Genomic DNA, 27,544 nt, shown 5'->3' on the forward strand with positions numbered 1-27,544 from the left:
CTGTGTCCAACCTGGCCTTGAACACTGCCAGGGATGGGGCAGCCACAGCTTCTCTGGGCACCCTGTGCCAGCGCCTCAGCACCCTCACAGAGAAGAGCTTCTTCCTTACATCTAACCTAAATCTCCCCTCTGGCAGGTTAAAGCCATTCCCCCTTGTCCTACCACTACCTGCTCTTATAAAAGAGATGGTAGTGCACACACATGCCCAACAGGAGCTACACAGTGGAACCTGCTCAGCAGATAGCCCCTCAGGCAAGGTGACAATCTCCGGAGGAAGTGTTGTCCCACAAGAGGTGGGATCATGCTGCAGTGCTCTCTGTGTCTCTCCTTTCGCTGCTGATGGAAATGGGCTTCCTACCTCCAGCCCTGCTGCATGTGCCCTGCAGTGTCCTGAGACTCTTCAGCAAGGTGCCAACCACCCAGCCACTCTGTAGAGCATTCCAAGCTGGATTCACATTTAGTCTGGAGCAGGGACGTGGCACTGGCCTTTCCAAAAAGCCCATGTAATCCTGCCGTTATGTCTTGTTTTCCTACCTGTTTGACATCCTTTGGACTTCATTTCTATCTTGCAGGAAACGCCACGGTTCTGCATCAGTGGCTTACACATGGCAGCTTTGTTTTTCCGAGGGGTGGCTGGAAGCGCAGGGGCGGGGGGCGGCGGCACAGCTGGAGACATCTGGGCTGAGGAGGCCTTTGCTGAGAGCTGATGAAATGCAGAAAGCAGGAGGTTGGTGTCCACCTGGGGCAGCACCACCTCTTCCCAACCACAGGTACAGCTGGAAGGACTCCCAAAGCACCTTCTGGAGTCTGGCAGTGCCCTACACACACAGACCTGGAGAAGAACTGCCAAGCTGCTCCTGGCAGGCAGCGAGCCTGTACTGCACCTCTGCAGCTGCCAGCAGAGAGCCTGGCACTGGTTGCTCCCGCCCCACAGGGCAGTGGGGAACACAGTGAGACAGTGACTGTCCCCAGGCACAGGGGAGCACAGTGGCAGGCTGATTGTGAACCTATTATCAATTGCCAGGGAATGGTTATTCTTCCTCCTTGCAGGAGATACGCTGATGCCATCCTCCCCAGCAGCTCTTACCAGCTCCCACTACTCAGCCATTTTAAAACACACTCGCTGTAGAAGAATGAAATCTCCCTGAGCAATGGCAGATCTGTCCTCTCTTTGGGGACAGCCCCTTTGTGCTATTTTGCAAACCCCTACCTCCAATGGGCCTTACCGTGTTAGTCTCTGCCTTCTGTGGGGAAGGAGCAGGTGGCTTTGGCTCTGAAGTCTGACCTGTAAGAGAAAGCAACAGCTCTAAGTTCAAGAGCTCCTGGGCCAACAGGTCCCACTGCTGGGACTGAAGGTGGCAGCAGCCAGAGCACAGGGACAGGCTCCCCAGAAACTGCTCCTGGTCGCTCCAGGAACAGTTAATGTTTCCACAATTTCTAGCCCTAGCAGCTCAGAAGACACTACAACTCCAAAATCAACTTATTCCCATGTCATTTTGTGCTCCCTTGCAGTCCACCCCATCCCCATCACAAGTCAGGAGAAATCCCAGCCCCTTGTAGAGAGAATCCAGGGCTCTATTCCCAGCTCTGCCTATTGGCTTGCTGTACCGAGCCATGGCCCCTCCCTGTGCCTCCATCTCCCTGCTACAAAGATCTTGGCAAAGTGCTTCGAGATCCCTAGGAAGAAGGTGACAGAGCTAGCAGTAGCATTATGAGATATCCCAGAAAGCAGAGAGACAGCTTTGCCCCAGCCCAAGGGATGCAATGGATTTCCCCTAAGGAAAGAGGGGATCACCTGCAGGGAAGAGGCACATGTGGCGGACGCTAGTCTCAGGTGGTGACAATATCATCCTGGCTTGGATGATAATTCAAGTTCATTTGCTCTGCAGGGAACCTGTACATATCTCAAAGGCTGATGAGCTAAAAGAGCACCTTCATCCAAGTCTCCAGTGAGCCCTGGTTACCCATGTGGCTGAGAAAAAGAACTGCCTTCTACAGCAATGACTAACCGTGGGCCATGCATGGAGAAACCTGCAAGGAAAATAGCAGGTCTCAGCACCCAAAGGGAGTGGCGGGTCCATTTGCACTTCCTACACACAGATAGGCTCTCCAGGAAAGACCCAATGGACATATGCACTGTGCAGATTTCCTCTGTCCTGAGGAAACACAGGATAGCTCTTGAACAATTGCAGGCCCAGCAGGGTCCACTTGCTGACCGCCACATGGGGACGGGTAAATTCCATCTGGAGGAAGCTCCTTAGCCTGCAGATGAGCATTCAGCCATAGGATCTGAAACAGTCTCAATGGGTCCAAGAACTCCCCCTGACCAGCCCAAAGCGGGCGGGCAGCAGGCCTAGGTGGGAGACATCAATGTCTTGAATAAGAAAAGACAAGCTATGGAGTATGAGCAGTTTCTGCCACAGCAGAATAAAAAGCAAAGTTGATTGTCCCACAGACCAAAGATTCAGAGCTACGGGAAACAAGATCCTCCTGCCACAAAGCTCCATGTGCCACATGTCCACGCTTCCAGGAAAGCTGCAGCTTGTTCTTTGCTCTCATCCCAACAACAGCAAGGAGCTGCAAAGGAGCTGCACTGCCTGCACCAATCATGACTTCTGATCCTCTATCCTCTCCAGCCGGATGGCCCCGTGCAGAGCGAGTTCCCCTTGGAAGTCTTTGGGCACAGTTTTGTGGCAGAAGCTCCTCAATCCCTAATCACACAGGCTGTCCCCAGCAAAGGAATGGCCACTTTTATTGTCAGCAAGCACTCCCAGGATCACTGGGTTGGCAGCAGCCACTGGGTCACAGGAATGAATGGTTTTAGGCAACCACTGGCTGGGAGAGAAGCAGCAGGTAGTCAGCAGCTCTGCCCAAGATGGGCCTGAAATCCAGACAATCCCTTGTGAGCTGGCAACACAGCTACCAGGTCCATAGGAGACCCTGGCTGGACCAGGCAGAAGCTGTTCCTCACCATGCACTGACAAGCTGCTCCTCCCAAAATCCCACACTCAGCATTCCGGGCTGGAAAACTCTCTGTGTAAGCACATGGCAGGCCCTGCCTCCATCACCCTTCCTCAAGCTTAGCAGTATGCCACAGTCCTGGGACAAGGGTGTCCACAGCTATCCCACAACTGGCAAGGGATGAGTGTGCCAGGACACGCAGAGGGCCCAGTGCCACCACTGGCGTTCACCAAGCATGGCAGCTGCTGGGGCAGCTCAGCTCAGCTGAGCACTCACCACTGCTGACAAGCTTTTTTCCTTGCATGCCCTCAAAGCCCTGTGCCTCACAGGGTGCATGGAGAGATAGCTGTGGCATGGTGAAGGGTGGTGCCCCACATGCCAAACAGCAAAGTTCTTGGGCCACCTCCAGAGACGTGGCGGAGAAGGGGGCTCAGAAGGTGGTGGTGGTGAAGGTACTTCTCAGTTTGTGGTCCATGGCTCCAAGAAGAAATGGCGTGAAACATGCTTCCCTCTACAGGCAGAGCTTGCTTGCTGTGCCTGTGTCCCAAAAGCAGTTACTGGTCCACCACAAGTGAGATGCCTTGAAAGGAGCGGACAAATGGAACAGCATGGCTAGGGCTGTGGAAATCACTTGATGAGCTACAGGAGCCAGCAAGTTTAACACCTCTTCCTCCCCTGGGCAGCAGCAAAGTCTGTGCCCCATCAAGCAGACTCCCCCTGGGCACCCCTGTGCCAGCAGAAAGTAGAAACCAACAGTTAGTTCCTTATCCAGGTCACTCCAGTGTGCTGCCACTTGAGCTGTTGCCTCACGCAGCCTTTTATGGAGGGTGGCTCTTGGAGGGCAGGTTGGGAGTCCCCTTGCTGGGGGAACCTGCTGCTTCTGGCAGAGCAGCTCTGCTTTGCTGAGTAAGCAGCACCGACATCCAGGGCTTCCCCCTTCTTGCATTCAGTCCACTGCTGTCAGGAGAGGAACCAGGAAGAGTCTGGAGATGGAAGACGAGGTCTCTCGTGGGAAGATTCTTGCCTTGGTTTCCCCTCCTTGGTGCACCCTAGTCAGGGTTTTACACCTCATGCCTTTTGCTGCCAGGGAGGGCAGCAACGCCCTGAGCCTGTGATGCAGGTATCTGTCGAAGCTCGATGAACCAAAGCGAGTCCCACCATAAGCTGCAGGTATTTTAACAAGATCACACAGATTACCTAGAAGATCATGGCCTATGAAAGACCAAGCAGAATGAGACTACACAAGTGTCCAAGGGCCAAGCGATGTCTTGTCACTGTCACTATCAGCACCTTCCATCCTGAGGGACCCCAAAGCACTTTGCAATCTTCCATAAGCAACTGGCTCAAGTTAATGATAGGAAATGGGGCAACAGGCAGTTAAAATCTCCTCTCCAGCTGGAACTCCATAGATGCAGAATGGGGTTATCCGGGACACGGGGTTGGCAACTCCCCAAAGCTGCAGCGATCTTTGGGTAAGTGGTAGGACTCCAATCTAACATCACAAGACAGAGTGCTTCCAGCAGCTCAGCGCTCCCTCAAGATCGTTCTAGGTTCAGCTCTGGCTGAGGAGAGCCCACCTACAGCATCACCAGCACCACTTCCTGCAGCACCCTGCTTTTTCCTTGAATGTTTCCCATCCAAGCACTGACCTGGCCCAATCCTGATTAGTTTATGAGATCTGAGAAGGTCACAGCTCGGAGGTGGTGTGGGGCTGCAGGTGGATTATCATGCCAAACCACGCTGTCCCCTAACCCTGTAAATCGAGTTCTCCGCTGGCAACATGAGGATGTTAAATCCCTGAGTATCCTCGCTAAGAGTGTGAGCTACAGGCAGCACGCTGGCACCGGCTCCTCCCGTCTGGGCCCTGTGTGTCATAGAACCATAGACGTTAGAGATGGAGAAGCCCCATTAGGTCCCACTCCGTCCTTTTCCCCCCCCAAGGGCCAGTGCAGGATTGTTCCCTAGCGTCTCATCCAGTCCTGGGCAGGAAGCTTCCACCCCTTGCTGTTCAGTCTTCCCTGTGTCTCTTGGACTGAGCTATGCAGGTCCCCTCCCTCCCTCCTACTCACTGTTCAGCAGGCTCTCGGGCCCCTTCTGCGTGTCCAGGTTGGGCTGGTTCTGTTGGTTGTAAAATCGCAGCAGACACTGCTGGTTGCAGAAGTGTTTGATTTGCCCCCGCCAGTGGATGGTTTCCAGCAGCTTCCCCTGACGCTTGCAGGCATGGCACCGAGCTGCCTAAAGCCCGCATCAGCAGGAGAGAAACAACGAGTAACTAACCACACCCCCTCCGAGTGCAACACAACTCTCCGGTGAAAGGTGCACATAGCAAGGTGCTGTGAGCTTCCCCACAGCAGTGCCCTGCCAGTGCCAGCCGGGGCCTCCAGCGGTGCGAACTTCTCACAGCAGCACTAGCCGCGGATCCAGCACTGTGAGCTTCCTCAGTGCAGTGCTCTGGCAGGATCAGCTGGGGACTCCAGCTACGTGAGCTTCCCCGTAGCAGTGTCCCGTCATTGCCAGGCAGGACTCCAGCAGTGCCAGGTTCTCCGCAGCAGTGCCAGCCAGACTCCAGCAGTGCGAACTTCCTCAGTGCAATGCCCACATATCTGGGTGCTGTGCCCACCACAGCACTTAGCACAAGCTGCCAGTGCCAATACTGACCTTGAAGTACCAGAGCAAGTATTTGCTTTTGCAGTCTTCACTACAGAAGTCCCAGGTACTGCCCTCCAGCTGCTCGGTGACCGCCCGCTGGCAGGTCTGAGAACAGTAGGTGCACGTGATGCAGCACAGGCCCAGGTTCTTGGTGAAATCCTGTTTGTAAAGAAGCACACACCCTGCGGAGAAACAATAGGAGTGAAACCTTCCCAGGATGAACTGGGGGGCCTCCCTGACCCAAACATGACCAGAATCCAGGTCTGCGGAGACAACAGAGCACGCGCAACACACTGTAGGGAACAATCCAGCACTGGCCCCTGGGGCTGGGATAAGATGGGACCTCATGGGGACTTGCCATCTCTCACCTCCATGCTTCTAGGAAGAGTCTGACTCCAACCTCCTGTGTGCAGGAACCCAGCAGGCAGGGCAAGGCCAGGTCAGGCCAGCCCAGACGCAAGAGTAGAAGTGCATGATGACAGGAGGAGCGGAGCTGCCACCTGCTGTCTCCCCAGCCCCCAGAGAGAGAAAAGCTGTGAGAAAGCCCTCCCCAAGGACACAATGAACGGTAAAAGATCTTGCCCTAGGGCCTGGCTGGACAGCAAGCCATCCCCACGACAGTCCTCCCTTCACTGCATGGCAAGGCTCTCGCCCCAGGGCCTGGCTAAGACAGTCTCCCCTCTGTTCCTCTCCATGCTCTCTTCTCCTCCCCCAGCATGGGCTGGCATGGGAGCTCTGCCTCTCCTGTGCCTTCCCCAAGTACCTTCGCTGCAGAAGTTCTTCTCCACTCCAGAGAAGCGGATCTTCTCATGCAGCAGCTTCTCCTGCTTGCAGTGCTCACACTGAGACACCACCCCACGCAGCCGCTTGAAGTCCTCACAGCAGTCCTTGCAACAGAACTGGTACACCTTGTCCTGCCAAAGAGACCACCACCGGGTCAGCCAGGCTTGGCAGGAGGTCCCCACACTTCTCGGGGAAGCAAGAGCAAGACTACAGGTTGAGCCAAGTCCCCAGCTCTCCTGGCACAGTTTGGCAGAAGTGGTCTCCTCCTGCCCTTCTGACATCCTGCTGAACATCAGGAGCGCAGCATTTGGCACGCAGTCTCCAGGCACATCTCTGCAGCTAAGGCCTTCAGAGCACTGGCACTGAAGGAGCTCTGCTCTGAGCAGGAAGAGGAAGGAGGTGGGGTTGGCCTCCACCTCAACATCCTCCTGGGAAAAAGTCCTCACCTGCCAGTCTAGGATCTCCGGCTTCCCACTGAAAAGATTGTGGCAGTAATGGCAGTTGAGGTGGATCCCACCTTCCGGGCTGGTGCGCTGCAGGAGACAGAGACAGCTCATGGAGGGAGACACACACAGAGGGCAGTGAGCACCCGCTTCGCACTGCCACCATCTCCTGCCTCCTCCACCACTCGCAGCAGCCCACCTGCCCCTGCTCAGCCCTGCGCTTGCTGCGACTGTCACTGGCTCACAGTCAGTCCATCACATCATGTCTCAAGCTCCTGGCAAGCAGATTCTTGAGCAATTTCACTTTTCTTCCAGTGTACTGGGTCCAGCTCTTCTCAGGAAGGCAAGCTTTCAAGCTGCCATTCCTCTGGATTTAAACATATTATCCACTACCTCTTCTGAGAATTCCTCTGTAAGATTTTGAAACATAGGGGCCTGGTTTCTATTTTCAAGGTAACGGAACTTCAGAATTCAAGCAGACGTTCTCATTCCACCTTTCTCTGTTAGATTAAACAGCCATTTAGCACTTGGTGTCTTGTCCCCAAGGACATATTTATTAATAAAGTCATCTTCCTGGTTTTCTTTCTGATAACCTCAGATAAGGTGCTCTGTGAGTGCCTCAGTACATGCATTTTTCAAGCCCAAATGTAATTTTTCTGTCTTTTTTTTCAGCATACTTCAATTTTTCTTCAATGTTGAAAATAAATTGGACATCAGATGAACATCCTCCCTATCTGTGCAATATTCTAGGTAGCTTTTTTGCTCCCTAGCCCTCAGACTTTAACTCTCTGTTCCTCTGCTTGTACTTGCAATAACTTAATTAATCCTTCCCTCTTCGGTTATAAACTGAGATGCTCACACTGAATGGCTTATCTGCTGCAATCCCAGGGCCTTTGTAAAATCTTTCCTCTCCCAGAACTTACATCCCCCCACTACCTGAGTAAGGCTGATAGAGGATCTTGCACTAAACTGTGTTCAAGCACGCGTTAGGAGGAACCCATCTTGTCAGGCAATACAATTGCTTTCCTTTCTATGACTGCCCTGACCTCAGCAGGAGTTAACACTTCACCGGTTTTTGTTTCATCTGCAAAATTCCATCACGCTTACTTTGACTTTATTGCCAGATGACTGATGAAGATGTTCAACTCCTTGGGCTTAATACCAATCCCCAAGAAACCATCTTGAAACACTCTTGTCAGTGGTTTTCCCAAGCGTGTTCTGAGATCTGCCAGCAAGACAGTTCCTAATCCAGGTTAGGCATGGGTTTACTCATTCGTTACAATCCCAATTTCATGTGGCAATAAATTCAAATTACATGAATTAAGTGAAGTCTCTGGTGACTGGAAAAGGGGAAACATTGCAACCATTTTTAAGAAGGGTAGGAAGGAGGAGGACCCTCAGAACTACCGACCTGTCAGCCTCTCCTCTGTGCCTGGCAAGCTCACGGAACAGATCCTCCTGGGAGCTATGCTAAGGCATGTGGAGGATGAGACAACAAGGCTTCATCAAGGGCAAGTCTTGCCTGACCAACCTAGTGGCCTTCTGAGATGGAGGGACTGCATCAGTGGACAAGGGAGGAGCTACAGATGTCATCTGTCCGGACTTCTGTAAGGCCTTTGACACAGTCCCCCACAACATCCTTCTCTCTAAATGGGAGCGATGTAGATTTCATGGATGGATTATTCGGTGGATGAGGAATTGGTTGCATGGTTGCATCCAGAGGGTGGTGGTCAATGGCTCAATGTCCAGATAGAGATCAGTGACGAGTGCTGTCCCTCGGGGGCTCGTACTGGGGCCAGTATTATTTAACATCTTCATCAGGGACGTAGACAGTGGGAACGAGCACCCTCACAAGTCTGCATCTGACACCAAGCTGTGTGGTGCGGTTGACATGCTGCAGGGAAGGGATGGGATCCAGAGGGACTGGGACAAGCTCGACAAGTGGGCCCACGTGAACCTCATGAGGTTCAATAAGGGCAAGTGCAGGGTCTTGCATGTGGGTCAGGGCCACCCCAGTATCAATACAGGCTGGAGGATGAAGGCATTGAGAGCAGCTCTGCCAAGGGCTTGGGGGTACTGCTGGACGAAAAGCTGGACATGAGCCGACAATGTGTGCTCGCGGCCCAGAAACCAACCACATCCTGGGCTGTATCCAAAGGAGCGTGGCCAGCAGGTTGAGGAAGGTGATTCTGCCCCTCTACTCTGCTCTGATGCGACCCCACCTGGAGTACTGTGTCCAACTCTGGAGGCCTCAGCACAGGAAAGACATGGACCTGTTGGAGCAGGTCTAGAGAAGGACCACAAAGATGCTCTGAGGGCTGGAGCACCTCTCCTTTGCAGACAGGCTGAGAGACCTGGGGTTGCTTGGCCTGGAGAAGAGAAGGCTCCAGGGAGACCTTACTGCAGCCTTTCAATACTTAAAGGGAGCTTTTAAGAAAGATGGGAACAAACCTTTTAGTAGGACTTGTTGCAATAGGACAAGGCGTAATGGTTTTAATTTAAAAAAGGGGAGATTTAGATTAGACAAAAGGAAGAAATTTTGTGCAATGAGGACGGTAAAATCCTGGCACAGGTTGTACAGAGAGGTGGTGGATGCTCCTGGAAACATTCAAGGCCAGGCTGGATGTGATTCTGAGCAGCTTGGTCTACTTGAAGATGTCCCTGCTCATTGCAGGGGGGTTGGACTAGATGAGCTTTGAAGGCCCCTTCTAATCCAAACTATTCTAGAATTCAAGTCTTATGAAGTCTACAAGTGTAGAACCTCTACAGGCACCCTAAGAAAACCATTCGTGATCTCAGCAAATGATAACATCGAACAAACAAAAAAACAACCAAAAACCACCCCTAACACAAATAGCACAAGAAGAAACCTCACAAAACCAAATGCTGCAACTGTCAGTAACTAACTCTCTACCTCCAGATTCTCTAAGTTTTCACAGTTGCCCAAAGCATGTCCTGGCCTAAGTTTCCCAGGTCTTCCTGCCTGTTGCTTTGTTCTTTGACAACTGTACAAAACTAGTATTCTTCCAGTTGCCTTTGAACACCACAAACATTTCACATATGCTGAAACATAACATCAGGAGATTGAAAACCACTAGTCAAGCCTTTGAGGATTATTAAACATGAGGTATCCAGGCCTTCTGCTTGGAGACTTTTAGGCAACACATTCTAGAAGTCTTATGTTCTTTGCTGACACCTTGCTCAGAGGGCAGCTCTGCCCCTTTCCACCCCACTAGCATGTGCCCACCATGCTCTGCTAGCTTACTTGTGCTTTTGCTCATGCCCTCATAAGGCCATTACATCCCAAACCACTCACACAGCACAGCTCTGCACTGCGCTCCCACTGGGCAAAACCTGATAGATGGGAGTGAATTACAGTCCACCTTATCCCAATGGAGAGAGGGGAGATAAGGCCAAGACTGAGTTATGGGCAGCTACACTCACTACAACTCTTGTGCTCCATCAGAGACCTTCTTAGGGACCCTCCCTGAGGAGCTTGAGGAAGGTGAAGCCTCTGCTAAGTGTGAAAGGAGGCACAAGCTCTATTGCCCAGCCCAGCATGAAGGATATTTCAATACCTGGAATTTGGTCCAGCAGCTGGGGCTGCAGAACTGGTAGACAACCCGGTCTGTCTTGTTGTAATAGCAGGGTTCAGATAAACTCTTTCTGCAGAAGCTGCAGGGTCTAGGGGCACCTGATGAAACAGACAGGCATTGGTGAGGGCAGCAGCACAGGATGTGGGACTGGATTCTGAGGATGACATGCAAGCTACTCACTCATTCTCAGTCTGTCAAGCTATTATCAAAAAGCAAGGGACAAGAACACCAGGAAACTAAGAGCACCAGATTCTGCTAGGACAGAAATGTTAAACATGGATGGAAAGCAGAGTGTTTCAAGGAAGTGACCCTGGCTTTACAGGAATTTGGACAAAACAGGCTGCATATTGCACCAGAGACCATACCCACTCCTGGACACCCTGGTACTCCATGTAATGGAAAGAGCAATGCCAGCACAGTACAGTGCTACAACTGCTTTTTGCATTCTCAAGATCAGCAATGTACACTATCCCTCAGTATTAAGATGTTTACATGCAAGGGTTCCTCCCTCTCCAAATCTCCTCCACTTCTCTCACTAGACTCCTCCCCAGGCAAGAAACACACCTTCTTTCCAGCCTCATTCACAGGCAATAAATGGTACCAAGGAAGGAGCTAGAACGGACAGGTGACCAGCTCCCTGAACGTAGGTGCTCTTACCAACCAAGCCTGACTGCTTCACTTTGTGGGAGGTAGTGCAGCAAATGGAGCAGAATAGGCCCATCTTGCCACTGCGATCCACGTTGGGCAGCATGTCAAAGTTCTTGCACAGCGTCTTGCACCACATGCACGGGTAGACCCGAGTGTTCTTCTGCAAACACAGAGCAGAACAGAGCTGCCAAGGGCACCATCACAGCCAATGAGGTCCAACCCTCATATCCTACCCCACTATTGCATCCACTACTGGGCAGCTCTCCTGCAGGAACAGCTGATGCCAGAGCCAGGCTCATAGCCTGCAGGTTCAGGCTGCCTTCGGCACCTCACCTTCTCAATTCATGGATACTCTGGCAGGAACACAGAGTTTGGCAATCCCATCAAGACAGTTAAGTGAAGCCTGCTCAGGCCACAGAGGAACATATCCATCTTTGGGGAGACATCCAAAAGAAGCCAGCCCATACTAGTTACATATACCAGTGTCACTGCACAGTCCAGCTTATGGAGTGCCTGACCCGTGGTCAAGTCCAAGACGGGCTGCACACAGAATAAATAAATTCTGTTGGCCTGCTTCAAAGTTTCTCCACAGCAATCTCTTAAATGCTTTGTCAGCAATAAAAGGCCAAGGGGATTCAAGTCACCTGCTACTGCATGAAGTGCCCTGTGCCACCCAAGCAAAAGAGCTGTGTGCTCACAGAGACCCCCCCCACCCCAGGCAGCTGACTCTACCCACCTTCTTATAACTGTTGAGACAGGCAGAGTTGCAGAAGCGTTTTTGCTGGCCTTCGTGGAAGAGGTACTCCAGCGGCAAGCCCTTGTTGTAGATGTAAAGTCCACAGTTATCACAGCAGTTGGTTTTCAGCCCCTTGGTGGCCCGGAACTTGGTGAAGCAGGCATCACTGCAGATGCGGTGAACCACGCTCCCATTGCTGACCTCATGCTGGATCTGCGGAGACATCGTTGCTGTCACCCCCGCAAACCAGCGTATGCCTCTCTTCAACACATGTGCACCACTACAACATCGCCCCTGGGAGAACAGGCTGTTACACTTAAACTGGGGCAAGTGCCACACTGGAAGCTGGCATGGACTTAGGCTGACCTCCGTCACCAAAAGTCAGCAGAGCAATCTGGCAGAGGGGAGTAGCAGGAAGCAGTGAGCTTCAGGGTGGGGGGAAGCAGAAGCCTTATTTCTTCTGCTATAACAAGGACTGGTTCACAGCAACAAGGAAGGACCTGGCAGTAAGCCCAAGCCAATTCAGGTGCTGAAGCCTCACACCATGGGTGAACCCAACAAATGCCCTGTGATGACCCCCAGGCAGGACCAAGTGCTGCACGTCGCAAGCACCTCATCCAGGACATGAAGCACAAGAGATCCATTTACCTCGCCAGGCTTGTAGCAGACACTGCAGCGGCTGGTGTCCAATACATCTGCAGACTGAGGTGCTGGCCTGTGCTGCTGGGCCTCGTAGAGGGAGAGGCAGACAGAGGTGCAGAACTCATGGAAAGAGCCACCTGAACCAATCTGGGCAACCACAGAGTCCTTGGTGTTCCAGATCTCCCTGGGATCAGGAGGGGATGTGTTAATGCAGAGACACAGCAGTTCTGCCAGGAAGGTACAGGATGGCACACTGCAATGCACGGGACTTCCTGGGGTCCCAAAGGGGTGGCAAGAACTGTCTCATAGCACCTGCTCTCCCAAGCCAGAGGTATGGTGCCTGAAGATGGAGTATGCAGGAGGTTGTTTTGGGAGGAGGCTGAGATATGGGGCATTGAGCCTGTGGACAGGCAGGGAAAGGCAGTAATGTGAAGAGGCTGTAGGGAGCATGGGATATATGGTGTGTGAAGGAAGACATGGGCAGCAGCTGGCACTGGACAGGAGTGATGTGGGTGAATGGGAAGCATGAGGGTCACACGGACGGGGACTGGCAGGTAGAGCTGTGGGGTAGGTGGATGGGGTCACAAGCAGGGGAGCATTGAGGAGAGGGAAGGGAGCACATACTTTTTACAGAAGGTGCATATCTTCTTGCCAGGTGGTTTTTTGGAGAAGGTGGTGAGGCAGGAGCTGGAGCAGAAGAGCTGAGGGAGCCCTTTCCGCTGGTAGGCAGTCTGGCCCTTCTGCAGCGGCGTCCGGCAGTTGGCACAAGTCATCTTGGTGACGGTAGAGCGGGCAGCTCGCTGAGCCAGCTGAGTGCGTAAAGACATGCGAGTTGAGCGGCGGGTACGAAAAGGAACAAAATCCTCGTCATTGGGATCATCCACCATGGCATCAGAGTCTTCATCAGAGACCGGAACTGCAAAGCAGCAGAGAAAGATGCACAGAAATCCCTCATTAGAAACTGAGACAGAAACGTCTGCCATGAGACACATACTGGGGCTTTCTGGGGTCACCTTTCTGGAGTCCCTCTACATGCTTTGTGCCTGTCTGGGTGGAACAATAAAGGGACCCTTAAAAGGTATTCTGTTGGAATTGGAGATGAGTCAGGGGGGTTTTGAGCAAACTGGACTTAAGCATGATTCCCCTCTAGGAATCAGGATTTGCCAAGATTGAGCAGAAGCCCAAAGTGAACATTTACAGCAGGAAACCCTTCAAGCCCTTAAAGGGACCAAGCTGGATCACCAGCTTCCAGCACAGGCAGGCAATGAAGGAGCAACATACAAATACTAGGGAATAGCAGGGTGACACTCAACATCTCAACCAGAGGCTTCATGGTCTTCTGCAGGAAAATCCCCCAAATGTAATCTTCCTTCAGAGAGCCTGCAGCCATAGAGACAAAGGCAGAAAGTTCCTGGCTAAGGAGATGGAAGATGGATTTCCTGGGAACAACCCATCTTCCTCTATTACTTGGTGTTTGTAAAAATACTACAACCCTCCCTTTAACCTAAGTGCCCTGAGAAAGCAAGGCAAGTACCTGAGGATGGAGACTCATGGGGTGAAGGTGCCTGTTCTGCATAAGAGGAAGGTCTGCACAGAGCTCCAGAGTTCCCACTGCACTCATACCATGAGCCACCTGCCCACAGCGGGCCTGGGCCCTGCTCTTGGGCTGAAAACAGGCACTGGCCGGCCCTAGTTACTCACTGCTCTCAGAGGAGTTCACAGTTTCAGGCCTGGCAGCTTCTGATCTTCTGGCTCGTTCACTTCTTTTCTGCTCCTAGAAGACATTAAAAAAATATTCAGGCTAAGCATCTGCCAGGACAACCATGGACAAATATCCCAGATCATGGTGGAGTTCCAACTTCTGGGATCTGCTTTCCCAATAACTAGGCTGAAAACGGATAGAATTCCACAGATGCTTGACCAGCGTTGGCAAGATGGGGGATAGGAGGAAGTAGGCTTATGAGAATGACATTCCAGCTGGAGGTAGCAGAGACACACTAAAGCCACATTACAGCACAGTGGCAGCGCACAGGGATCACTGTCACGGGAGACATGCAAACACCTTCCCAGAGGGGTGACGAGACAGCCAGTGTCCCTCACAGAGTTTGAGAATGTCAGCCACCCTCTATGCTCCTGTAGCATATATATTTGACTGCATTATCCTCACCTTCTCAGTGGGCAGCTCGCTTCCCTTCCCAGACAGGCCTTCTCCTGGAACAGAAGCACAGAAGAAGCTTGCATCTAACATCTTGCTTTTCTCTTACAGAAGGGGACAGGTGTTCTTCAAATGCAGTCACCCTTAGGGTCAGTCTGCACATGAGGCCTCAGACAGTCCTGGCTAAGAAGCACAGTTCTGGTGGTGATCAGACACAGGAAAGTTCCTAAACCATCTATAGCTAGAGATACAAACACATGGCCTGGGAGAAGTCCATTAAGGGGGAGACCTCCCTGCAAGGGAGAGGCATGCCGGACAGTTGCCTTCAACTGCTTCTGACCAAGACTGAGCATCTCCTGAGGAGGTCCAGCCTAGGCAGAGGGACTTTGCCTACTGGAAACACCTTCTGGTTGACCCTCAGTTCCAGCAAAGAAGGAACTCCAGTGAAGAGCATGAGCTAAGCCGAGCATGTGCAGCTGCAGCTTTATCAGGGAACCTCCTAGCAGACACAAGCATCAAAAAACAAAGTTAAAGCTATGAAAGCTAGAGCGAAAGCTTGCGCACATCAAGGGAGGAGCTTCCAGAGCATTATTCCCTGTAAGCAAGACTCCTTCCCTAGCCCATCAGGAGCATTGACAATTCCCATAACAGGTGAACGATGAGCAAAGTTGAAATGCAAAACAGACTCCAGCTTCAGCAATGTGCAGGATTACCTCTTGAGCAAAAGGAAGCCAAATTCTGCAGAGTAATGACCTACCTGCAGGTGGTGAGGCTTCCTGTGCTTTCAGTACACTACTTTCTTTTAGTGAGTTGTTCCCACTATTATCCCCTTCCTCTGACTGGTTTTCCTCTGTGGGCTCAGGGGGCAAAGCTGCAGTTCTGTTGTCCATGCTCAGTTCCACCTCTGACTCCCCTGTTAGCCCTTCCTTCTGCACGGGTGAGCTTTTCCTTGGTGCCTTCAACCTTGTCTTCTTTGTCTGTTTAAGATTGGGTTGGGAGGGGGCCATTGGCAGACTTGAGGATTGTTCTGTGATTTCTTCCATGGCTGGGGCACTGCTGAGGTTCCCAGAATCAGGAAGAGGCTGTGGGGGTGATTCAGGGGTGTTGTCATCAGACAGTGCAGGAATAGCAGCAGCACCATCTTCCTTTACATCCCCAGAATCACTTCTTGGTGCATCTTCCCCTTCTTTCCATGTTTCTGGAACAAGGGCTTCCCTAGAGAGGGCAGAGGAGTCTGCCAGTCCCTCCTCCACTTCCTGGGAAGGATGCACCTTATACGGCCCATCCAGACCCTCCGATTTATCCAGCTCCATCATGTCAGCAGTTTTATCTGAGTCATCTAAGACGTCAGGTTTCTCCAGCATATCTAAGACAGTAGGTTTATCTAGAACAAGGTTGTTTGATTTGTTTAGTTCAGACGGGCTGTCTGCCTTCACTAGAAGGCCCAAGTCCCCATCTGCAGTCATCTGCTTGGATTGATCCCAGTCAGGAGGCTGAAGAACTGAAACGTCCTCAGTAGAAGCTGTTTGGGAGCCCAGGAGATCTTCACCAAACTCCATGTCAGCAGGAAGATCACCAATAAGCGGTTTGTCAGGCAAGGACAAGGGGTCCAAAGATCCTGGAAATTCGCTGGAATCCATTTAGAAGATGGCAACTGGAAAGGAGAGAAAGACTTGCAAGTTAATGAAAAGTAGTCTAACACAGCACATGAATTGTCCACTCTTCTGAACAATGTTGGAGTAAAACAAGGCAGCAGGACACAGCAAACCTTTGGGAACTCTACAGCCTCCGTACACCTCACCACAGCATGGCAACCAGACTTGCTTATGCTAAATGACACTGGGATATCAGAAATGACTTGAGTACCAACTTGAGGCTTCACACAGCTGTTCTGTGGTGTGTAATGCCCCCTTCCCTGCCTTTCTCTGTCTCACCAGACTGAAATAACCTGGTCTGTTCTTTCTCCTGGTCTGTTCTCATGGAGCTAACATAGCTTTAATTTTAAAATACCTTTTCTCTTAAACATAGAGGCAGAAAGATCTTTACAGGTCTGTAGACTGTGCCTTGAACAAGATACGGGATGACAAGATGCAGGAATTTTGTCAGAGGACAGATATAAACCATGTTATAGTAAACTACAGCGATAGCATAGCCTCAAAACCGTATGAGATAATAGTCACAGAATCACAGACTGGTTTGGTTTGGAAGGAACCTCAAAACTCATCCAGCTCCAACCCCCTGCCATGGGCAGGGACACCTTCCACTAGAGCAGGTTGCCCCAAGCCCCGTCCAACCTGGCCTTGAACACTGCCAGGGATGAGGCAGCCACAGCTTCTCTGGGCACCCTGTGCCAGCGCCTCAGCACCCTCATAGTAAAGAATTTCAGTAAATAAATTCATAGTAAAGTATCCATATTCTCATAGTAAAGAATTCAGACACAGAACATTTAGAAAAGCTTAACTTAGAACTAAGAGGAATTCTGGAGACTGCCAAGAAGAAAGGTGGTAAAGCCCATGATGTTAAGAACAGTCATAAGAGGAAGAACAAGTAGCGAAGTAGTCATACGCATGCAAAGCAGAGTCAGGAAAAAAGACCAGTGTGACTTTGCATGGCACAGACATCTTCCTTTGCACAGGAAGATGTGATGCTGACTTCTAACATCAGGGGACAAAGTTACAGCATAGCTCCTTATGGCTCACGTTATCATAAGACAGAAAAGGCAAGACTTTGAGATAAGGCAAGTAAGCATTTCTATCGATATTGGCTAAAAATGAATTATACCCCCAAAAAGAGATAATGATTGAAAAACCTGAAGAGGGAAAGGGTTAGGAGCTGGAGTCTACAAGTAATCAGGCAGAGTAAAACTTGGAAGAAGCATCGCATCCCCAGTAGCATCCTTCCAATATCTGAAGGGGGCTACAAGGATGCCAGAGAGGGACTCTTCATCAGGGACTGTAGTGATAGGACATGGGGGAACGTGTTCAAACTGAAACAAGGGAGATTTAGGTTAGATATAAGGAAGAAATTCTTCAGTGTGAGAGTGGTGAGGCAATGGAACAGGTTACTCAGAGAACTATTCCATGATTCTATGATTCTAAAACAAGCTGTTAGTAGACACAACAAGGAAGGCACAAGAATCAAAAGATATGGCACCAACCTATTCATCGCTATGAGAATCATTCTAATTCTAAATTTGGCACTGTTTTAGGCCCTGAAGCAGAAGATTCAGTATTCCTGTCTATTGGGGCTTACTATGGGCATAACTCACCCATATGAATGAAGGAGGAAGGCTGAAATAATTTCACTGGTGAAGGCTGATTAAGTCTTTCTTTGTATCCTTCCCCCTGAAAGAATAACCAAGTCTCACTCACAGATGGTGTATTCAGAACTGAACAGGACATACTTGGACAGAGAAAGTACCCAACTTCTGAAACTCGTTTAAGCAAGAGTTTAGCGAATCATACCCTACTCCATACCCAGGAGTTCAAAGTCATTGCCTCCTTATTTTATCTTAAAACACAGCAACAATTTCTGTTTCACAGCAGCAGATAAGCACTGTTCCCACAATCACAAACAGAAACTACACAAGATATAATCTTCAGAGATTCCCAGCAAGTTTCACCACTGAAGACTTTGATGATTCCATTCACTTTCTTTAGTTACAGCGGAGATGAAGCTTCTAGAATGAGCCAATTCCAGAGCAATTCAGGACCTAATATGTGTTTTCAGATGACTGACAGAAAGAATAACAAAGTAAAATAGAAATAAAGACATTTGAAAGAAAGCTCCTAAGGATTGGAAGCAGGGGAGAACCCTCCCAAGATGATAAACACGTTTTTTCTGCTGCTCAGAAAGCAAACAATGCCTCTGTCTCAAAGATGCCCCCCACCCAGATTTCCAGACAGACAGCAGACCTTACAACAATAAGCAGCAGAAAGGTCAAGTCACCAGATGCATAAAAAAAGTTTATTTATAGGTATACTTGACAGGACTAACGTCCTCCTCAAATTCACCTTCAGACACTTTGCATGAGTCTGCAATGAACCACAGAGGCAATACTCATATGGTAGTTGCCAGTTTCAGCTGGCCTAGTCTTTGCTTGGCAGAAATAGATCCTGGGAACAGTTTAAAGCATAAGAAATCCATTTGGGCATTCCCTCCCAGACAATAATGCAAGCATCAATTCATCTATGATCTTGCCATGCTTCTCATGTGCTCTACAAATAGACCAAAAGAGTCCGGTTTCAACAGTGCATACCTTAACACTGATTTCAAACTCTGGATGCAAGAGCATCATGATCATAGAATCACAGGCTTGGGTTGAAGGGACCTCAAAGCTCTGCCAGTTCCAACCCCCTGGCACGGGCAGGGACACCTTCCACTAGAGCAGGTTGCTCCAAGCCCCTGTGTCCAACCTGGCCTTGAACACTGCCAGGGATGGGGCAGCCACAGCTTCTCTGGGCACCCTGTGCCAGCGCCTCAGCACCCTCACAATGATGCAAGACAAGACTGACAAACTTAATGGGAGACAATATTGACCAACAAAATGGTCTCAAAGAGAATAAATAATCTGCAGATTAATTTAACTCCAAACTATTGGTATGTGGTTGGGACAGATACACAGACCTTTTTGCAGACCCAGGAGTCTGGAGTTAAGACCACTCAGTTGGATGTTCTCGTTGGAAGCACAGCGCCTGCCCTTTGTGTTCAAGATCCCATTCACTTTCATCAGCTCTGACTAAGAGACAGCAGCTCTGTCTCCTGCAGAACAGCTCACATGTTCTGGTGAATGACCCGAAAATTTCTTCTTGAGACATGCAAAGCTAAGGACTGCTGCAGTCAGTCAAACAAAAGGACCATGTATTCTAATACCCTGTTTCTACCAAGAATGGATATTCGGGGAGAGAGCATAAGACCCAACTAAGAGGACGTTCCTCTTCAGCACATCCTCTGATCAAGTGGCAATCAGCTGCTGAAGAACTGCTTGAGTTGCACTGAGACTGTCACCAATAAGAGTCTGTACTGGGCAAATCCTCTCTGAATCTGCCTAACCCCCTCTCTGAACCAATGCCAGTGGCAATGTGTTCTGCAGTCCAACATTTAGTTTTAAAAATATTTTCCTTTGGATTATTTTAAGTGTGCTGCAGCAGAGCTCTGTGAGAAGGCAACAGAGAGCAGATGAGTGCTGACTTTTGATGTATTAAGCCAGGTTGGACGGGGCTTGGAGCAACCTGATCTAGTGGAAGGTGCCCCTGCCCATGGCAGGGGGCTGGGAGCTGGATGAGCTTTAAGGTCCCTTCCAACACAAACCATTCTATGATTCTATGAATCTGGAAAAGCTGATGGAGTTCGAGTTGAGGCAGGACCCAAGGAGGTGACGCTGACAAGCAGTCTGAGCAGGAAATCAAGGAATGTCCCTACCCATCACTGCAATTCTGTTTCCCTTACAATGAAGTCTTTACAGTGGCTTTCAACTGCCAGCTGATGAGGATGAAGAGGGCAGCCCTCAGAACAGGAGAGGACTACGCTTTCCAGCTTCAAGGGTCACTGAAGTCAAACTCAACTTGAGAAAATTAAGAGCTGCAGCAGGGTAAGAAATGCTACTTCTGTTTGCTTTCATTCACATTCTTCTTGGCTTTCTGCTGAGCTTCAAGGTGAGTTAAGCTTCCAACTGAACATCCACTTTACCTTTGGTAAAGTTTCTTCTCATTTGCTCCAACAGGAAAAAAAATAGCTTATTGTTTCTGGTGATGCTGAAATGATCCACCACAAGTCATTGTCTTTTTTATTCCAGGATCAGCTAATGCACAGCTTAGTTGCTGGGGTCTGCTTGAAATCTTCCTCTTTTCCAGCCACATACCTGGCAGCAAGGAGAGTATGCTGGAAGATGACTTAGACAAATGAAGAGGAGGCAGTAGATATGACTGCTGTGTTGGACATTTGAAAACTCCTTACTTAGGACTCAGCACCATCCTCTCCAAAATACTCAGCAACAGATAATCCTGGGAAGATCAAGTTCAAGGAGTCCCCTGCACAGAAGTCTGAAGCAGACTGCTTCTCAGGTAGTGTGTACGAGGTTTCCGAAGAAGTTGCCCAAGGAAACTATAGCTGCCCCAACCTTTCAACCCAAACCACTCTGAGATTCTGTGAGCCTGTGATTCTAAATGATGGCATGGCTGAGGGTCTGCCCCTCAGGAGTGGGCAGGACTGGCATAGAGTGCAACATTGACAGCCAGATCCAACACATGTGACTACCAAAACTGACCTGCATTTCCTGCCAAAGGAGGGGAACATGGATCTCTTCTCAGACCTGGAAGCTCAGAGTGAGTCATCTCTGCCAGACACCCAAGTACACAAAGTGACTACCTAAGACTTTATCTAGCTTATCAAAGACATCAGTGGTGCTGTAACTGCACAGATCTTCCACATCTCAGTTTCCTCAGGTTACTATTAGCAGGGGAATATGTGGCTTACCTACAAAAAAGAGGAACTGCCACCAGATGTTTAATTAAAATCGGGCAGTAAGGAAAAATACTGTAACAGCTCTCTCATGATGAAGTGAATACCTCAGAAGTCTCTACTGCCCACAAAATAGCTTGGCCATGAAGTTACTGTTTTCCTCCAGCAAAGGAACAGCAACTGCTTAGGTACCTATCCTAGACTTTTGTCCATGGGTATGGACATGGATTCAGATTTTCAAGACTTTTGAAGGCTGAAGGGATTTATCTTTTTTTGCTACTAGAGATCATTTGAAATATGAAAAGTGTTAATAGGTAAAAAAAATTAGGACACTTATATCAACATCGCAGGTAATCCCTACCTACAAGTTCTGTAAGACCTGAGCAGAGCTCTGGAGGAAGTTCCTACTTCTTGTGCCAAATTTTAGAATAAACAGTAACTCCCAACCTAGTATTTCTCAACAAAACCAACACTGGTCAATGCTCAGTTCTATCAATAAATCATTAGGAAAATAATATCAAGTCCTACCAGCATGGTTTCAGCCAACAGATCTTCATTAACAGTATTATACCTTGAGTGACAAACATGGCAAAAGCTAACTTCATTGCTGTGACTTATCCGAGTTTACTTGAGCGGTCGATAGCTTTCCAGATTCAAGCACTGCAAAACATTTATTACAGATTGGTTAACTCATTTTTATGAAGAAACCAGTAAATTAGCACACTGCTAAGGACCAAGTTTCAGTCCAGCCAAAACTCTCCAGAAAGGAGCAGAAAGGAGCTCTTGGAGAGGCCGTTCTCTGAGCTCCTACCTGGCAGCCCAGACTCGGTCTTCAAAGAGCACAAAGCCCATTGGTGACATTTAGTGCAGTGCTGCTTGCACACAGTACCCCATCAGACCATTACTGTCTCATTCTTGGCTAGTTTCTGCACTTGATGACATACACTGAAAGAGCTAAGATGCTTCATAGAACCATAGAATGGTTTGGGTTGGAAGGGACCTTAAATATCATCTGGTTCCAACCCCTATGTCAGGGGTTTCAAATAACAATAATAAAAATACTAATAATAAAAATAAAAAACAGTAATGCAAGAATCCCACTGCTTTAAGAATCAACTATGGTTCAGGAAACACCTTTCAGTGATAAACCTATTTTGTTCATTGAAAAGAAACGGGGAGACATGACCCATCTCAAAAAAAAACCCCACAAGGCAAGAAGATCTACAGCAGATGACTCTTCAGAGATACAAACAAACAAACATGAGGACTCAAAAAATTGGAAACCAAAGCTGGACAAACTCAGAATCAGCTATTTCCAGATTAACACTCTCTACAACTACCTCAAAGGAGGATGGAGCCGGGAGGTGGCTGGGCTCTGCTCCCAAGTAACAAGCCTCAAGCTGCGCCAGGGGAGGTTTAGATGGAGATGAGGAACAATTCCTTCCCCAAAGGGTGCTCAGGCATTGGAACAGGCTGCCCAGGGCCGTGCTGGAGTCACCGTCCCTCGAAGTGTTCACACACCATGCAGACGAGGCCCTCAGTGCCATGGGTTAGTGGTGGCGTTGGCAGTGCTGGGGTAATGGTTGGACTGGATGAGCTTGAAGGTCTTTTCCAACCTGGTTGATTTAGATAACTGACCCAGGGATATGAAAACCCTATGTGACTTGGAGATTTTACAGCAGCATTCTGTGACTCTCTCCAAGTCAGCTATAGCTACTGCAGATGTCACTGGTCAAGTTCTTCAGCTTGTGCTCTGCAGGCAGGCCTCAGTGAACAGTTGTCTCTTCTCATCTCACAAATGTATTATCGGTTCCCTCAGAGTGCAACCAGCAGTAGCTATCACTACGTCCCCTTCAGGACAGTCTTCACTGCCATGTGTGACTGGAACTGCCTATGCAACGGGAACTGGCAGAAGGGGTAAAGAAGGAACTTCCCAGAATATCAGCAGCAGCCTCAAGACTCCAGTGATGTTTTTTTAACGGTCCCAAAGCCAGGAGGTACCAAGTCCACCACTAGATTTTTCTACAGCAGGAGCACCAGCTTAGGGTGCAGTTCTCAAACTTTGTGTAGCTATTTCCAGGATGGAACTCGAGGAACTAGAGGTTCCTAGGAACTAGAGGCTGGAACTGGATGAGCTCTAAGGCCCATTCCAACCCAAACCATTCTATGATTCTATGATAGCAGCCACCCGAATCAACAAAGCCTGAACTCTCCAGTACAGAGCAGATGGTGCTGCAAAACAGCAGAATTGTCTGGAATTAGGTTTACCAGGAAATTTCCTGCAACACTTCAAAAGGTACTTGACAGCATTGCTTGGATCTCAACATTGGTTGCTGTTAACCCAACACCTCTGTATTAGTAGTAAACTCTAAGACAACCAACAGGAGCATGCTCATCCGTCCAGGACACCATCCTGGCAGCAGCTTGAAACTGCTTGAAGACTCTCATGTCTTTGCATAAGACCAGGATCCCCCCCTCCAAGCACTAAGCATCAAGGCTTTGCAACAGAGAAAGGAGCAACACATCCAAGTATACTCTAACACAACTTGTTTTGTTTACACGTTAAGACAGAGTCTTAGCAGCAATGCCTGGAGAGCAATAGCTTCTAGAACCAACTGCACTTGGAGATCAAGTTAGAGAGAAAACTCTCCTGTTACTTGTACAGCTTTGTGTCTATAGCATGAATAAGCAACATTTCTTCCAAGGCTCACCACTTGCCACATAACAACATCTGCCCTGCCAAAATAGCGTTATACACGGGGGAAGGAGGTGGGTGAGTAAAAAACCTTTGGGAGTACTAGCTGAAGAACAACAGAAAAGCATGGAGGTGCACAGCATGTTCAAGCAGCGTCTGTTGAAACTGCCCTAATGATAAGAAGACACCGACTGAAAGACAGAAATAGACAGTAGACCTGGAAGTGGTCAGAAAGAAATGGCCCCCAGGTTTCTACCTGTTGCCCAAACACTGCAGGAGGGCCTCTGACCAGCCTGGGAACAGGCCACGGGCTCCCTGGCTCTGGAGGTCCTCAAAACTCCACCGGACGAAGCCCTGAATGACACAGTCAAGTCAGCTTTGCTGTGAGCAGGAGGTCAATTGGACTAGAGCCTTCCAGAGGTGCCTTCCAATCTAAATCTGTCTGTGATTCTTTGAATAAACATTACTGCACAGAGAAGAGAGAGAAGACAAGAGGGCAGAATCTCAGAGAGGGTGTATCTTTGACGGCAAGCCATCTAATTTTTTGGCTTTATAGAGCCAAAATACTGGAAGCTCAAGGTAAGCTGTCTCCTTGGCCTTGCTGACAAGTCTCGGAATGCTCTGCAAGGTGCCTGCTGCCAGGTCCCCAGAAACGGATCCCAGTGTCAGGATGCCTCACCTCCTGTGCAGCTGTACAAACTGGCGCGGGGTAAAGCCGTGTTGAACAGACCAATGTCTCACCCAGCCTAGTGACTGACTCCATTCATTCTCTTTATGTTGCCGAGGGCTGAGCAGCAGAGCAGGCTTAGAGGAAGCGGCCAGAAGACACCCCCAGAGCCCATGGTCAGCAGGACTGGTGAAGATGGTCTCAAGCACTGCCCTTTCCTGACCTATGCTGCCAGCAGAGGGAGTAGTTAACGCTTAAAACACTCTGATGAGATTACAATACGATTCCAGTGAAACCCTGCTAGAACAACCTTTGCTAAGCTAACAAATTCCTTGTCATGTGTTGTAGCGAACTATTCCATACTTCCCTTGGATTGCTTTTACCATAACCCTTCTGCACTAGGGGCTTCTGCTAGCACACCTGTGTCCATCAGGGTCATGCATCCCAGCATCACTGACCACAGAACATCCCTAAAAGAAATTACACAAGGGGCTTTGCTCCGAAAAGCCATGGACTCAGCCTCAGGCCCTTGCTCTGGCTGTGGAGGAATCTGCTGTGACTTACTGTCAAAGCATCCTCCAAAGCAAGGGCATTTGCAGTAAGAGGGATATAAGCAGCTATGGAGAGAAACAGAGATGGTGCAAATATGGACGCTGGGGCTGTGAGCTGCAGCTTGGCCATTACAGGCAGCAGCTCTCTAGGCTGTGGCTATTCCTTTAGTAAAGCTGGACTGGCAATAACAGAGCTACAATCCTATCACCAGCTTTGGTCCCAGGATAGGCAGGGTTAGGCAAGAAAATGCAGATTAAGTTTTCCTGGGGAATGTAGCAGCCCTGAGAGGGAAAGAAGCTACAGCCTAAACCAAGAGGCTGAAGTACAGCAGGAGGAGCAGGGAAGAGCACAACACAGCTCTCACCCTCACCAGAAAGAGACTTCAGAAACCATTCCCCAGCATTCAGCTGAGCTTTCTATCCCCCACCATCACCTGACCCAGCCCATGGCCAGCACTGCCTCTGCCCACACAAGCAATACGTGACTGCGATGGCCTCTCCCCGTGCCAGGCACCCGCCACAGCCAGCCCCCAGCCTCGCCAGTGCACACCCTCCTGCTCCCGGGGCCAGTCCTGCAAACCCATGGGAGACACTAATTCACCCAGGGCACCTCGCTGTCCACGGCCATGCTGCTTACATGCAGCCCAGTCAGAGAGGCTTCAGCAGGTTGGGGCTTGGTCTCTTCCAGCGGCACCAGCAGCCCCATAGGGCTGCTCCTTTATCTCACAGAGCCTGGTTCTCGAGGGCAGTGCATGGCACCCAGGAACCCACAGACTCACTCCAGTCCCTGCTGCGCTCCAGAGCCACCCTCCCCACAGAGGGGGAAGCAGGACAGGGCAGGTGGCCGGGTCACAGACCTGCACGTTTTCAGAGCTCCACAGGCTTCACTACTACATGTGGTGACAACAGCATTAAGGCTGCGTTGCTCAAAGCCTTGCCCAAGGCGCAGGGCGAGGTGACCAAGGAAGGTGCTGGGGCAGAGCACCGGGTGGGCGCTGCCCCACAGCAGGGACAGGGATGGGGACAGGCCCTACTAAGGTGGGTGCTCCAAGCGCTGGCGTCAGCCCCATGAATGCCCGAGCCCGGCGCGCCCCAGCACGGGGGTGGGGGACACCGCAGCCCTGCGCTCCTCGCAGAGGGGCTGCATGCGGTGGGTGCCGCACCCTGGGGCCCGCACGGGGCCGCACACGGCGAGCGCGGGTCGGGGGGTCCCGTCCCCCCCCGCAGACACTGGCCCGGGACCCGCCCCCCGCCGCAGGGCGCCCCCAAGCGGTCGGCAAGAGAGGGGTGAGTGGCGCAAGCCCCGCCCCCTCCCGGGACGAAAGACCCCACCCCTCCCGCCCCGCCCACCCGGGGGGCACCCGCCCGGGACCCGCGCCGCACGCGCCTGCCCCGCCCCCACCCGCGGGGCTAAGCACCGGCGCCCCACGCGCGGGCACCCTATGCTGCCGCCGCTCCGGGCAGCCGCAGGGAGGTGCCTGCGGCCGGCGCGCCTCATACCTGGTACCCCGCGCTGCGCCGCCCGCGCTACCCAGAGCCCGGATTCGGGTCGCGGCCCCTTTAAATGGAGGCGCCGCTCGGAGCCCTCAGCGCGCTGCAGCCAGCGGGGGGGCGGACGCAGCGCCCTATTGGATGTACAGAGCGAGGGACGCTTTCCCATTGGCCGCGGCGAGGCCTGGGCTCGCGAGACTCGCTTGCAGGCGGCAGCCTCGGAAACGCGGAGCGGAGCCCGGAGCCCGGGATTGGCGCCACAGCCCGCACTCCGCCGGGCGGCAGGAAAACCCGAAGCGGATCAGCGCGGCGGAGCAGGGCCCCGCGAAAAGACAGCGCGGAGCCGAACGCGGGCAGCGCCCGCACCCCGGCGGGGCACGGCGCGAGGCGGGGGAGCGTGCGAGGCGGGAGGCGCGGGCCGGAACGGGGTGCCCCGATCCCCGCCGGTGCCCGCGCGGCCACCCGCAAAGTGCGGAGCGGATCCAGCGGAGCAGGATTGCCACCCCACTTCCCCCCCCCCCTTAACCCTATCGCTGCCGCCTCGCACGACCCGGGCCCTGCTGCCACCCCGGAGGGGCCCAGTCTGACCTCGCCGCCACAGCCTCTACCTGCCCGCGGGAGGAGCCGCCCGGCCGCGTCCAGGCGCCGCTACCGCCTCCCCGGAGCTGGAGAGTCTCCCCGGGGCGGTGAGTGACAGCGCGGCCGGGCGGGGCTTCCGCGGGGCCCGGGACGCCGTTCCGCCCCTGGGAGGGGCTGCCCCGGCCACCGCCCCCCTGGGCTCCCCTCCCCCACCCAGGCTCCGCCCCCCTCCATGCCCGCGGCACCCCACACCCCCCGGGCTCCCCCCCGCCCCCCCATTCATGACACCCCTCGCATGGGCTCGCCCGCCCACGGCACCCTCTACCGCGCACCTCTCCTCCGCCATGCATCGGCGGGCCCGGCTGTGTCTCCCCAACTGTCGGGGGCTCTCTCCCGCCCGAGGGGGATCCCACCACTCCCCCCCGTGGCCGCCCCACTCCTCCACCCGCCGGGACACAGCCCCGGCCCGATCCGTTGTCTCCCCGCGGG

The 27,544-nt window shown here is 51.4% G+C and overlaps 1 protein-coding gene across 5 annotated transcripts in view; it reads right to left on the reverse strand.

Annotated features, from left to right (window-relative positions):
- Positions 1–27,169, reverse strand: part of ZMYM3 (zinc finger MYM-type containing 3) — a 34,134-nt gene extending 6,965 nt beyond the window's left edge. The window contains exons 1-15 of one of the 5 annotated variants that reach the window (XM_030474659.1): positions 27,085–27,169; positions 15,371–16,267; positions 14,626–14,669; positions 14,160–14,232; positions 13,083–13,374; positions 12,465–12,642; positions 11,817–12,029; positions 11,090–11,240; positions 10,415–10,530; positions 6,840–6,926; positions 6,374–6,524; positions 5,620–5,792; positions 5,031–5,196; positions 1,227–1,285; positions 535–703 (exon numbers count right to left, since the gene is read on the reverse strand). In XM_030474659.1, the coding sequence (XP_030330519.1) occupies positions 535–703; positions 1,227–1,285; positions 5,031–5,196; positions 5,620–5,792; positions 6,374–6,524; positions 6,840–6,926; positions 10,415–10,530; positions 11,090–11,240; positions 11,817–12,029; positions 12,465–12,642; positions 13,083–13,374; positions 14,160–14,232; positions 14,626–14,669; positions 15,371–16,253 (2,755 nt within the window). In that variant the 5' untranslated portion in view covers positions 16,254–16,267; positions 27,085–27,169. Of the gene's footprint in view, positions 1–534; positions 704–1,226; positions 1,286–5,030; positions 5,197–5,619; positions 5,793–6,373; positions 6,525–6,839; positions 6,927–10,414; positions 10,531–11,089; positions 11,241–11,816; positions 12,030–12,464; positions 12,643–13,082; positions 13,375–14,159; positions 14,233–14,625; positions 14,670–15,370; positions 16,820–26,485; positions 26,578–27,064 lie in introns of those variants that run through there. The other 4 variants (XM_030474662.2, XM_030474661.1, XM_030474660.2 and 1 more) reach the window with 4 other exon arrangements.
- Positions 27,170–27,544: the final 375 nt, after the last annotated feature.

The sequence above is a fragment of the Strigops habroptila genome, chromosome 9 (assembly GCF_004027225.2).
Source record: "Strigops habroptila isolate Jane chromosome 9, bStrHab1.2.pri, whole genome shotgun sequence".
NCBI classification, from domain to species: Eukaryota; Metazoa; Chordata; class Aves; order Psittaciformes; family Psittacidae; genus Strigops; species Strigops habroptila.